Raw genomic sequence first — 12,760 nt, forward strand, 5'->3', positions numbered from 1 at the left:
TTCTCGTTGCAGAGCACAGGCTGTAGGCACGCGGGCTTCAGTAGTTGTGGTATGTGGGATCAGCAGTTGTGGCTCGCGGGCTCTAGAGCGCAGGCTCAGTAGTTGTGGCGCATGGGCTTAGTTGCTCCGCATCATGTGGGATCTTCCCTGATCAGGGCTCAAACCCGTGTCCCCTGCATTGGCAGGCGGATTCTTAACCACTACGCCAACAAGCAAGTCCCAACACGTTCTTCTTTTTTTTTTTTTCCCCCAACACGTTCATGTTTTTTTCCGACACGTTCTGAGCGTGAGCACCTGCGCGCGGACTGCGCCACGCGCGTGCATGAGCGTTCCGAGTCTGGAAGCAGAGACGGGTGCGCGTGCCCATGCGCGGGCCAGAGGCCAGTAGCAAGGGTGGGTGTGCGTGCGTGTACGTGCTCGCGTAGAGGCCGGAAGTAGTGCTGCGTGCTCTGCGTGCGCATGCGCGCGCGGAGGCCGGAAGCGGGGCTGGCGTTCCACGTCAGTCGCGGGCCATGGACGGTTTCGCGGAGAGCCGTGGGCAGCCGCGCGAGGAGCCGGCCGAGGAGGCCGAGCCCCAGGTGGCGGCCTGGAGCGGGGACAGCGGTAACGTGTCCCAGAGCCACAGCAGCGCGTCGGTGCCGTGGGAGGATGAGGGCCCGGAGTCGGGCGCGCCCAGCCGGGACCTGCTGCTCCTGCGCCGCGCCGCCGCGGGCTACGCCGCCTGCCTGCTGCCTGGCGCGGGGGCGCGGCCCGAGGTCGAGGAGCTGGACGCGAGCCTGGAGGACCTGCTCACCAGAGTGGACGAGTTTGTGGGCATGCTGGACATGCTGCGCGGCGACTCCTCCCACGTGGTCAGCGAGGGCGTGCCTTGCATTTACGCCAAGGCCACCGAGATGCGGCGAGTGTACAGCAAGATCGACCGGCTGGAGGCCTTCGTCGGGATGATCGGCGCCAGTGTAGCCAGGCTGGAGGAGCAGGTCTCCAGGGCGGAGGCCGAGCTGGGGACGTTCCCCAGTACGTTCAGGAAACTCCTGCGCACAATTAACGTGCCCGCCTTCTTCAACAAGGCGCCCTCCAGCAGGTCCCAGGGGACCAGCTACGAACCCCCCGTCGTGTTTCGGACCGAAGACCACTTTCCCTGTTGCAGCGAAAGACCTCAGGTCTGACTCCGCGGGACAGCGCTGCGAGAAGACGGGTCTGAAATTCTCTCGAGTAGTAATCAAATCAGTTGAAAAATCCTGTTACTAGACATACAGGATGCTGGAGTATGGAATTGTAAAGTTTATTTTTTGCACACTTGATTTCTCACTATCTTCATCATTTCACGAAGGATGTATGATTTTCTACGTCTTCTAGTTCAAACTTGAAACTTCAAAGCTGCTTGGTGGGGGAGATTCGGGAAGCAAAATGAATGAACTTACCTGGGCACTGTGGCAGAACTGTTATTTTTATGGATTTTACAGCTCAACTAACAGTATTACCTTTTAAAGATTTGTATATTTGTATACCCTTAGGAAAACTGAGCCTTTAAACCCTTGTTAATTCGATTCTGATGGTGATTCAGTTTTCAATAGCTTACTTTTAGGATAGATGGTAATTATTTTAAATTATATTAGGCTTTCCATATAATGGATTGCAAACCGAAGGAAATTATACAATTTCTGAGAAAACGTATTGATTTATTGCAACTCATTCTGAAGTTTTTTTGAAAGTATGACCTCAGTCTTAGTTTGTCCATAGGGAACGTGTCTATATATGATTCCCAACGTTTGGTTTATAATTAAATATTAATAAAAAATTTAAATTTTATTGGAAAGGGTTTCCATCTGAAAAGGACTTTATGTATTTTCCTTTTTGCTTGTTTGAAAACAGACACGTTGAGTATCTGATTTTAGGAGTGGGATAAAGAAAGTTCACAGCATTAAATATTTATTTCTCCTCAAAGTGAATAGTTAAATTATTTGTGTGGTAATATGACTGGTATTAGGATTTTGTTCTTTCACCCTGACGACGTGGAATCTTAAAGATCCCTTGCAGGTACAACAGGCTTTGATCTTGACTTTAATCTGTTTTATAAGGTGGTCCTCCTAGGTAGTAGAACTCAAGCATGGAGCTTAGGTTGCTTTTGTGTCATTTATCATAGATCTTTGAGGTTTGTAAAGTAGGTATATTCTCAGCTGTGTATTGTGAAAAATCTGTGTAATCTCCGACCTTAGCTTTCATGGACCTTCTGTGTCACACATTTATATATATATATAATTTTTTTTTTAATTTATTTTATTTATTTTTGGCTGATTTGGGTCTTCGTTGCTTCGTGCAAGCTTTCTTTAGTTGCGGCGAGCGGAGGCTACTCTTCATTGTGTTGCGTGGGCTTCTCATTGTGGTGGCTTCTCTTTTTGCAGAGCGCAGGCTCTAGGTGCGTGGGCTCAGTAGCTGTGGCTCACGGGCTCTAGAGCGCAGGCTCAGTAGTTGTGGCGCACGGGCTTAGGTGCTCCGCGGCATGTGGGATCTTCCCGGACCAGGGCTCGAACCCGTGTCCCCTGCATTGGCAGGCAGATTCTTAACCACTGCACCACCAGGGAAGTCCCACACATTTACATTTTTTATTCAGGTAGTTCAGTGATTACAAATTAAAGAACTCCTGAATTTAGAAGTGGAAAGAACAGGTAACCTACATTAAGTATTTGGCGACTGCTGGGTACCTGCTGTAAGTAATTAGTATATGCCTATTGCATATTCACTGAATATGAAAATAGTTTCCTTACATAACATGTGTATTACTAAAATGGTTTTTTAATTTGTGGTTAATATTAAAAAGTAGCTAGGGGACTTCCCTGATGGCACAGTGGATAAGAATCCGCCTGCCAATGCAGGGGACACAGGTTCGATCCCTGGTCCGGGAAGATCCCACATGCTGCGGAGCAACTAAGCCATGCGCCACAACTACTGAGCCCGCATGCTGCAACTACTGAAGCCCACGCGCCTAGAGCCCGTGCTCCGCAACAAGAGAAGCCACTGCAATGAGAAGCTCGCGCACCACAATGAAGAGTAGTCCCCGCTCGCTGCAACCAGAGAAAACCCGAGTCCAGCAACGAAGACCCAACACAGCCCAAAAAAAAAAAAAGTAGTAATTAAGACAAATTACGAAAAGTTAGAATAATTGTTAAAGGTGAGATTTAATATCTGCATAATAGGAACCCCAAATTCCAGAAAGCATAAGTTAACAAGTGTGCTATAAAGTAAAAGTTAATTAGGAATATATAATATTAGATATTTGCATTCATTACCTACAAAAAAGTAAATTGGGTTGATAAAATTAGAAGTATAATAACCAGTAAAAGAATGAAATTCAGTTTAACAGTTTTAAAGCTAATAATAGGCTATTTATTTATTGCCACACCATGCAGTTTGCGGGATCTTAGTTCCCCGACCAGGGATGGAACTCGGGCCGTCCGCAGTGAAAGCACAATATCCTAACCACTGGACCATCAGGGAATTCCCTAAAAGTTGTGGTTTGGAAGGTAATTTTTTTTTTTAAATAAATTTACTTATTTATTTATTTTTGGCTGCGTTGGGTCTTTGTTGCTGCACGCGGGCCCTCTGTCACGGTGCGCGGGCTTCTCATTGTGGTGGCTTCTCGTGCTGCGGAGCACGGGCTCTAGGCGCACGGGCTTTAGTAGTTGTAGCACACGGGCTCTAGAGCGCAGGCTCAGTATTTGTGGCGCACGGGCTTAGTTGCTCCGCGGCATGTGGGATCTTTCCAGACCAGGGCTCGAACCCATGTCCCCTGCATTGGCAGGCGGATTCCTAACCACTGCGCCACCAGGGAAGCCCTGGAAGATAATTTACATCATTATCTGTGCACCTTATCTCTAAGGGACCTTGGGTTCTGAAATTCTCTTAGTCATCTGGTGTTGTTTCTGAGGTTTCTACATAGAGGTTAGTGCAGGGCCTCGTGGGGAATGGGGACTGGGAGCTGGTTTGCACGGTACAAGGCAGATGTTAGACCCGGGTCATTCTTCTGTCTCCAGAACGGAGGTTGGGGGAGCAAGGCACACCCCGCTCTGTTTGGCACTGCCCCCTTCAGACCTCCTCCAGGTTCCCTCCTCCCACCCCTGACCAGCTGGAGAGTTAAGAGGGCCCTTCTGGATCTCGGAAAACTGTCCTTCCACCTCTTCCTAAGCCAGTAGCAAGTTGGGAGGGAGGCCGCCAGTGCTGAGGCTGGGGGAGAGCGGGGTGTGTTGTCATTCTGGTGACTCCTGCAGACTGTCTCTGCTGCTGGGGTCTAGAGTTCCCCCACTTGCTAGAAGAATAAGCAGGGATGAGCATGGGGTCGAATAAAGGTTGAGAGGAGCACACCACCAGTCACCCTAGAGTCGATTAGCTTTTTTTTAAAAAAATTTTTATTGGAGTCTAGTTGATGTACAATGTTGTGTTAGTTTCTGCTGTACAGCACAGTGAATCAGCTATACATACACATACAACCACTGTTTTTTTTAGATTCTTTTCCCATATAGGTCATTACAGAGTATTGAGTAGAGTTCCCTGTGCAGTTAGCTTGTTCTTCGTTCCTACACCCAAGAGCACAGTAGCCACTTAGAGCTTTCAGGGGTACCTAGGACATCCCCTCGTCCGTCCAAAGGCAGCCTCGGGCACACAGGAGTCGCCCTGGAAGCACACATAAAATTGGGTGCTATTTATTCACACATAAAATTCACACATGTGGGACTTCCCTGGTGGCGCAGTGGCGAAGACTCCACGCTCCCAATGCAGGGGGCCCGGGTTCGATCCCTAGTCAGGGAACTAGATCCCACATGCATGCCGCAGCTAACAGTTCGCATGCCACAACTAAGGAGCCCACGTGCAGCAACTAAGACCCGGAACAACCAAATAAATAAATAAAATTCACACATGAAATAAGGTGGTAAGCACCTTGTGGCTTTTTATCCTCCAAGCCAGAACTTTCAGGAATATGAGCCTTGGACTGTATGTGAGGAGGTGTGTCCATCATGAACGTGAGAATAGGGGTCCTGGAGTCAGCTCGGGACATACGAGGGACATACTGAGAGGAAAAAACTAATAATGGTCTGGAACTTAAAGTTTTAAACTAGCTTAGCTAAACAGCTGTCAGAAGGGACAGCATAGGAAGAGGTGAAGCGTTATTTCATAGGGATTTCTTCCAGCTGCTGAGAGTAAAGAGAAAGGTGGGCTCAGGGTGGCAGACAGGGTCCACGTCACCAGCCGTCCTTGGCTGTGACACAAGTCACAAGCAAGTGCAGTGCAGCTGCAACTTCTCAACTTGTTACTGACTTAAGAAGAGGTGGAAGGACAGTTTTCTGAGATCCAGAAGGGCCCTCTTAACTCTCCAGCTGGTCAGGGGTGGGAGAGGAGGGAACCAGGAGGTCTGAAGGGGGCAGTGCCAGCTAGAGTGGGGTATGCCTGCCTCCCCCAACCTCCATTCTGGAGACAGAAGAATGACCCAGGTCTGACATCTGTCCTGTCTGCCTCGTCACCCCTACTTTCTTTACCAGGAGCTTTGCCTCATGAACTCATGGCAGTATCTTCTAAGGACTTTGACTAGGAGTGATGTGCTGTGAATAGTAAGAGCGCACAACCAGTTCATCAGTGTGCCTCCCAGCACCCCCCGAAAACATCCCCAGGGCATCCTCTGTGTCTGTCCCCACCGCCACCCCGTCTCACCTGAGCCACTCAGCCCTCAAGTGGTTTCCTGCTTCCCCCATCCCCTCTCCAAGCCACTTTTCATATAGCACACAGCGGCGCAAGGGGTCTTTCCAGAAATCAGATAGATTGGGTTTTGCCTGAAACTCCCATCAGTTTCTCTTGTTATGTTTGAATAAAATCCAAAATCTGTCCTATGGCCTGCCAGGCCTGCGGGATCTGGCCCCTACGCCCTCACTGGTCCTGGGCCTCTCTCCTCTTGCTCATTCACGTCTCTCCAGCTTCACCTGGATCCTGGGAGATGCCCAGCGTGTTCCCCTCATAGCACTCACCACCACTGCGTCTGGGTCTTTATTAGATGACTGTCGGCCCACCTCCAGGCTGCATGGGCTCTGGCAGTCCCGCTTCTCCTCGGCTGTATTCTCACTGTGCCCGGCACACTCAGATACCTGTTGAATGAATGACTCAGACTGGCGGAGAGAATGAACAGCTAGACGAAAACCAGGCACCCCAAAAGGAATAGGAGGCAAGCGGATATAGTAACTCAATCACATGTTTGCTGGGAAATCAATCACCACAGGAGGGCTGAGGACCCCAAGGGAAATAAGACGTGGCTCTTCTCCCAAGAGCTTGACAGGCCAGTGGGAGAGAAGGTCAGACACCAACCTAATCCAATCCAAATTTCATGGACTGAACCTTTTAAATCCGTACAAGCAATCCTGTGGGCTCCAAGAAGGCTGCGTTCTTAACCGTGCCTCAGGGGTATTGACATAGAACTTGTAGAACTATCTTTCTAAAGAGACTTAGAAAAAGTCAAAAACTTAAAAACTATTTGTTAAAAAAATATTTTACACAGTGACCTAAATCCTTAGTCCCAGTAATAGAGAAGGAAATGCATTCCTTTTAGAATGAGAGATTTTTCGTTACGATTTTCATCCTCAAAGGGCAGGGGTCAGTCTGTGGTCACATGAGACCCTGGGGCCAGAGGAAGGGAATAACCGGGAACTGTCGCCCCTGTAACTACGGGATTGCCCTCGGCTGCAGGAGCAGCTCCTTTCCAGCAGAGGGAGCTGTGGGAACAGGAACAGCCGCCTGAAAGCAGCTGGTCCAGCCCAGCCTTCAGGAAATAAACACACCAGGCCTGGGCAGTCAGAGCCACCAGGCCCTGTCCGCCCAAGGGGCTCACAGTGTGAGGACCACAGCTGTACTCCAAGGCACAGCTGGCTGCTCTTGTTGCCCGGGGCGCGGGAGGGTGGACGTGGTAGCTGACGACAATGCCCCGCGCCCTACTTGCTCTCCTCGCAGCTCTTCTCTCTACCGGAATGAGCACACTTATTTATCTGTTTGCTTGTTTTTTCTGTCTCCCCTGCTAGGGCGGGGAGAGTGGTCTTTGTCCGTTTTGTGCAGCCCTGGATCAGTGGCACCTGCCGCCATGCTGGGGGCAGGGTAGGCACTCCAAACGTGTCTGCTGGATGAATGAAAGGGGACAGACAGGAGGATAAGCAGGACGCAGAGAACCAGGAGGGCGGAAATGGCGAGGGCCCCATCCTTCAGGCTCCTGCGATGTTAACTCAGCTCCTTGCCCTGGCAAAACCAGAAAAGCGATTTCAGGCTTTTCTTGGAAAAAAAAAAGACACCCCCCCCCACCACATGCACACACACACACACACACACACACGTCACCTTCCTTTCCCCTCACCCCCAAATATCTGTCACTTTCTAGATTGTGAAAATGCTTACCCACAGACTTTCTTAACAGCACATTGTTCCCTGTGACACTATTAATTGAGACAAGAACCAGCAGGGTGGGAGGTTTGGGGGGGGGGTGTTAGTGGTGCCACAATTCTCAGTAGTTTGGGACACCTGAGTTTCAAGTGCCAGCACTACTGCTTTATAAGATTGTTCAGGAAGGCATCTAAGTGGTGAATGTAAGTGTCCTTTTATTTTTGTTAACTGATTTTTTAGTTCGATCATGGTTTTTATTCTTTTTTCCAAAACAAAAATCGTGGTAAAATACACATAATATAAATCTACCATCGTAACCACTTCTCAGTGTCCAGTTCAGCGGCATTAAGTACATTCACACTGCTGTACAGCCATCAACACCCTGCATCTCCACAACTCTTCATTTTGCAAAACAGAAACTCTGTCCCCGTGAAACACCTCTGCACTCCCTCCCCTCCCCCAGCCCCTGGGGGCCACCATTACAGCTTCTGTCTCTGTGGATTTGACTGCTCTAAGGAAGGACCTCATATGAGCACAATCACGTAAGTTGTCTTTTTGTGACTGGCTTATTTCACTGAGCGTAATGTCTTCAAGTTTCATTCCTGTTGTAGTGTGTGACAGGATTTCCTTCCTTTTTAAGGCTAAATCATATTGCATTGTGTGGATAGACCACACTTTGCTTATCCATCCATCTGTTTTTTTGTTTTTGTTTTTGGCCATGCCATGTGACTTGCGGGATCTTAGTTCCCCAACCAGGGATCGAACCCCGGGCTCACAGCAGTGAAAGTGTTACCGAGTCCAAGCTCGCCCTGCTCTCCGCACGACAGGCCAATAAATCGGGAGACGAGGTGCTGAGGCAAGGGATATGACTTTATTTGGAAAGCCGGCAGACGGAGAAGATGGCAGACTAATGCCTCCAAAACACCATCTTCTCAGGGTTTGGATGCCAGTTTCTTTTAGAGAACAGAGAGGGAGAGGAGGTGGGGAAGTAAAGTAAAAAGACCATAAGTCTGGCAAATATCTCCTGGAATGGCCAGCTTCGGGGAGCGGTGTGTTAATTTCATCTTTCTTGCAGCCATTCACAGGTGGACAGAGTCAGGATGCTTCCCTGACCAAAGGCACTTTGGTTTAACATTCAGGCGGAGGGGCAGGGTTCCCCGAAGCAGGCCATTATGTATAGGCGGTATCCTTTTAGTGAACAAAAGCAACGGGAAGCAAAGGTTAAAGTAAAGAAGCGGATCCAACATGGAGTCAGGATTGGCTCTTCCCTGTTACAAAAGCACCAAGTCCTAACCACTGGGCCGCCAGGGAATTCCTGATATCCATCCATCTGTTGATGGGCACTTGGGCGGCTTCCACCTTTTGGCCATCATGAATAACACTGCTATGAACATGGGGGTATAAATATCTCTTTGAGATCCTGTTTTCAATCTTGGGGGATATATTCCTGAAAGTAGAACTGCTGGATCACATGGTGGTTCTATTTTCATTTTTTTTTTTTTTTTTAGACATCTTTATTGAAGTATAATTGCTTTACAATGGTGTGTTAGTTTCTGCTTTATAACAAAGTGAATCAGTTATACATATACGTATGTTCCCATATCTCTTCCCTCTTGCATCTCCCTCCCTCCCACCCTCCCTGTCCCACCCCTCTAGGTGGTCACAAAGCACCAAGCTGATTGCCCTGTGCTATGTGGCTGCTTCCCACTAGCTCTATTTTCAATTTTTTTGAGGAACCACCATACTGTTTCCCACCCAGCTGCTCTATTGACAACCCCACCATCAGTGCATGAGGGTCCCAGTTCCTGCACATCCTCCTCGACACATGTTCTGACAATGGCCATCCTGATGGCGTGAGGTGGTGAGGAGGCAAAGGTTTCTCAGGGTAGATGGTGACGGTGATGATGGGGAAGTGCCACCAGGGATAACAACAACCGTAGCGGGCGCTCCGTTCTCCTGTCTTCCTGTTCACCTTCTCCCCCACCAGCCAGGAGGAGGAGTGATTTATCAGGCTACTGTGTGCGAGCCTCGGGCACCCCTGGTTCATTTCTCAGCTGGGTGGAGTTACGGAATTACGGCCATTCTGACCGGGGTGAGGTGACATCTCCCTGTGGTTTTGGTTTGCATTTCCCTGGCGATTAGTGATGCTGAGCATCTTTTCGGGTCCCTGTTGGTCATCTATGCTTACTCTGGATTGAATTTGCTCTTCTTTTTCTAAAAGCTGAAATGATTGATTTTAGATGTGTCTTCTAATAGATACATTCAATTCTATAAATTTCCCTCTGAGAAGTGCTTTCATTGCATCCCACAAATTCTGGTAAGTTGCATTTTCACTCTCATTTAGTTCAAAATCTTTTAATATTTCTCTTGAGATTTCTTCTTTGACTCATGTGTTATTTAGAAGAGTGTTGTTTAATCTCCAAGTATCTTGGGCTTTTCCTACTATCTTTCTGTTACTGATTTCTAGTTTAATTCCATTGAGATCTGAGAGTATACATTATATGATCTGTATTCTTTTATTTTTATTTTTTTAATTTTTAAATTTTTATTTATTTATTTTTCTGGCCGCACCGCACAGCTTGCAGGATCTTAATTCCCCAGCCAGGGATCGAACCCATTCCCCCTGCAGTGGAAGCACAGAGTCCTAACCACTGGACCGCCAGGGAATTCCCAATCTGTATTCTTTTAAATTTAAGGTGTATTTTGCGGTCTATCTTGGTGAATGTTCCATGTGAACTTGAGAAGAGTATATATTCTGCTGTTGTTGGATGAAGTAGTCCTAGCGTTTTTACTTTGAAGTAGTTTTAGACTTGCAGAGAAGTTGCGAAAATAATTCAGAGAGCTCTCGTGTGCCCTTCACCCAGCTCCCCCAGTGACAGCATCTTACAAAACCATAATGCCATGGCCAAGACCTGGAAATTGACACTGGCATGATACTACTAACTAAACCACAGACCTTATTTGGAATTCTCCTGTTTTTCCATGCACTTACTTTTCTCTTTGTATATAGTTCTATGAATTTTATTGCACATAGATTTGTGTAACCACCACCCCAATCAGGACACAGAACTGCTCCATCATTCCAAAAAATTCCCTTATGCTATTCCCTATGGCCATCCCCCTCTCTATCCCAACCCCTGGCAACCACTGATCTGCTCTCCACAGTACCATACACACACACACACACACACACACACACACACACACACACACACATACTTATATACACACACACACACATATATACACACACACACATATACACACACACTTATATACACACACACACATATATACACACACACATACACACACACATACACACACACACACACACACACATAGTTGTTGTTAATTTTGAGAGTGTTATGTAAATGGAATCACAGCGTGTGCTCTTTTGACAGTGGCTTTGTCCACACAGCACAAGCCCCTGAGCTCCACCCAGGCTGTGTCCAGAGTTCATTCCTTTTGGTCTCACGACGTCTGTCTTCCCTTCTAAGGAAGAGGCCTTGACCCCTTTCCTCTCCCCCAGGTTCCAGGCTCTGTGCTGGCTGGATGCTCTGCTCCGGGCACCAGGACCCTGGGCTCTGTGGCCTCAACTCCCAGGGACCCTGGGCAGCGATTCCCTTCTGCCTCTCTCCACATGCCACAGCCAGCATAGACTCTACCAGGTGAGGACCCAGAGGTGATCCCCACTTTTCAGATGGGGAGCAGAAGCACAGAGAAGATGTCATTTGCTTCTAATGTGGCTGTGAGCGGAGGTGCCCTGCATACTGGAAACCACTCCAGCCACGCCCGTGGACCACCACGCCACCCCACGCCCCCGTCCCCCCACTCCCGGGGTGGTCCAGGATGGAGAGGGCCTCTGGCAGGTGGTATCATCCATGCTGAGACCTGAACCAGGAGAGGGAGACAGCCCGACCGTGATTGGGAGCAGAGCAGCTAAGGCACAGGGAACAACAAGGGGTGGCACCAGTGCCTCGGTGAGGTTTCGAGTGAAGGCAGGGACGAAGGCCCTGGTGTCGGGTGTTTCTTCCCTGCGTGTGGGGATTCCACTTCCTGGCCATTTGTCCTGACTTTCGCTGGATAAACCTGGGACAGTGACAGTGGAGCTCACCTAGGACCCTTGCACAGAGAGAGGACAGAAAGCCACACTCTTTCAGGTGGAGATACACGCGCGTGTGCGTGTATGTGCGTGTGCATGTGTGTTGACACACAGTCCACTGCATACTGAAGTACAGAGGAATGTGAGGGCTTTGGGAGACCCAGCCACGGGGGCGGGAGGCTGAATCTTGAGAAGGCAGGGAATGGCACACAACGGGTGGGTGGTACAGTGAAGCGGCTGAGTGACTGGTTCAAGGGCCAGACTGCGTGGGTTCAAATCCCAGCTCCGCCACTTTGCAGCTGTCTTCCCCTGGGAAACAGTTTCCCCATCTATAAAATGTCAATGATCAAACTCATGAAGGATCACGTGAGGATTCAATGAGCTAATCGATTTTCTGGCCCATAGTTAGCACTTCAGAAGGGCAGGACTTACATTTCCCGGAAGGGAGCAGGGAGGGGACCTGCTCTCGGCCACACCCAGCTACGTCAAGGCTCCAGGGCGCTTTCTCCATGTCAGTGTTCCCATTGTATTTTATACTTTTTAATGTTTCCTCCCAGTCTTAGAATCAGCTGGGATAAAAAAAAAATACTCACTGCTGGATGAAAATGCATGGATAAGAGCTGGCCCACTCCTTTCAGACTCTCCTAGCCTTTGAGATGATTGAGGCCCAGAGAAGCCAAGGAAAGCATCTAAGGTCACACAGCCTGTTAGTGGCAAAAATGGAAGTTGGACCCAGGCGGGCTGGTTCCAGCATCTGAGCTCTTAACCACGCCCCTGGATGGTCTCATTTCTACAGGCAATTCTTTATTCATTCACTCAACAAACACTGTTTTGAGTTCATAACACGTCCTGGGTGCTGGCCTGGCCATGGAGGACACAGATGTGAATAAGACCCAGTCCCTGACCTCAAGGGACAGTGAGGAGAGAGACAGCTAAAGAATCATCTAGGTTGTCACAAGAAAAAACTTGGCCTTCTATATGAGGTCCGGGGTTAGGGTGGGCAGTCAGGGAAGGCTCCCTGGAGGAGGTGATGACTGAGCTGAACCTTGCCAGATGAGTAGAAGTTTGCCAGAGAGAGATTTGAGGGGAAGGGCAGTCCTGGCAGAGGGAACAGCAAGTGCAAACACACAGAGCCAGAGACAGAGAGAGCATATAATACAGTGGGGTCATCATTGTGCAATCAACTTAACAATAATTCAGTTTGGCAAACTGCATTTTACATTTTTAAAAGAAAAAAAAATAGGCTAAGCA

General features: G+C 48.7%; 1 protein-coding gene across 1 annotated transcript; it reads left to right on the forward strand.

The window, feature by feature from the left end:
* Nucleotides 1–304: 304 nt before the first annotated feature.
* On the forward strand, nt 305–2,478 carry BLOC1S4 (biogenesis of lysosomal organelles complex 1 subunit 4). Its single transcript, XM_059924288.1, has one exon. It carries the CDS (start codon nt 513–515, stop codon nt 1,164–1,166), a length of 654 nt encoding a protein of 217 aa, XP_059780271.1. The 5' UTR covers nt 305–512; the 3' UTR covers nt 1,167–2,478.
* Nucleotides 2,479–12,760: the final 10,282 nt, after the last annotated feature.

Source organism: Balaenoptera ricei, chromosome 5, assembly GCF_028023285.1.
Source record: "Balaenoptera ricei isolate mBalRic1 chromosome 5, mBalRic1.hap2, whole genome shotgun sequence".
Taxonomy (NCBI): domain Eukaryota; kingdom Metazoa; phylum Chordata; class Mammalia; order Artiodactyla; family Balaenopteridae; genus Balaenoptera; species Balaenoptera ricei.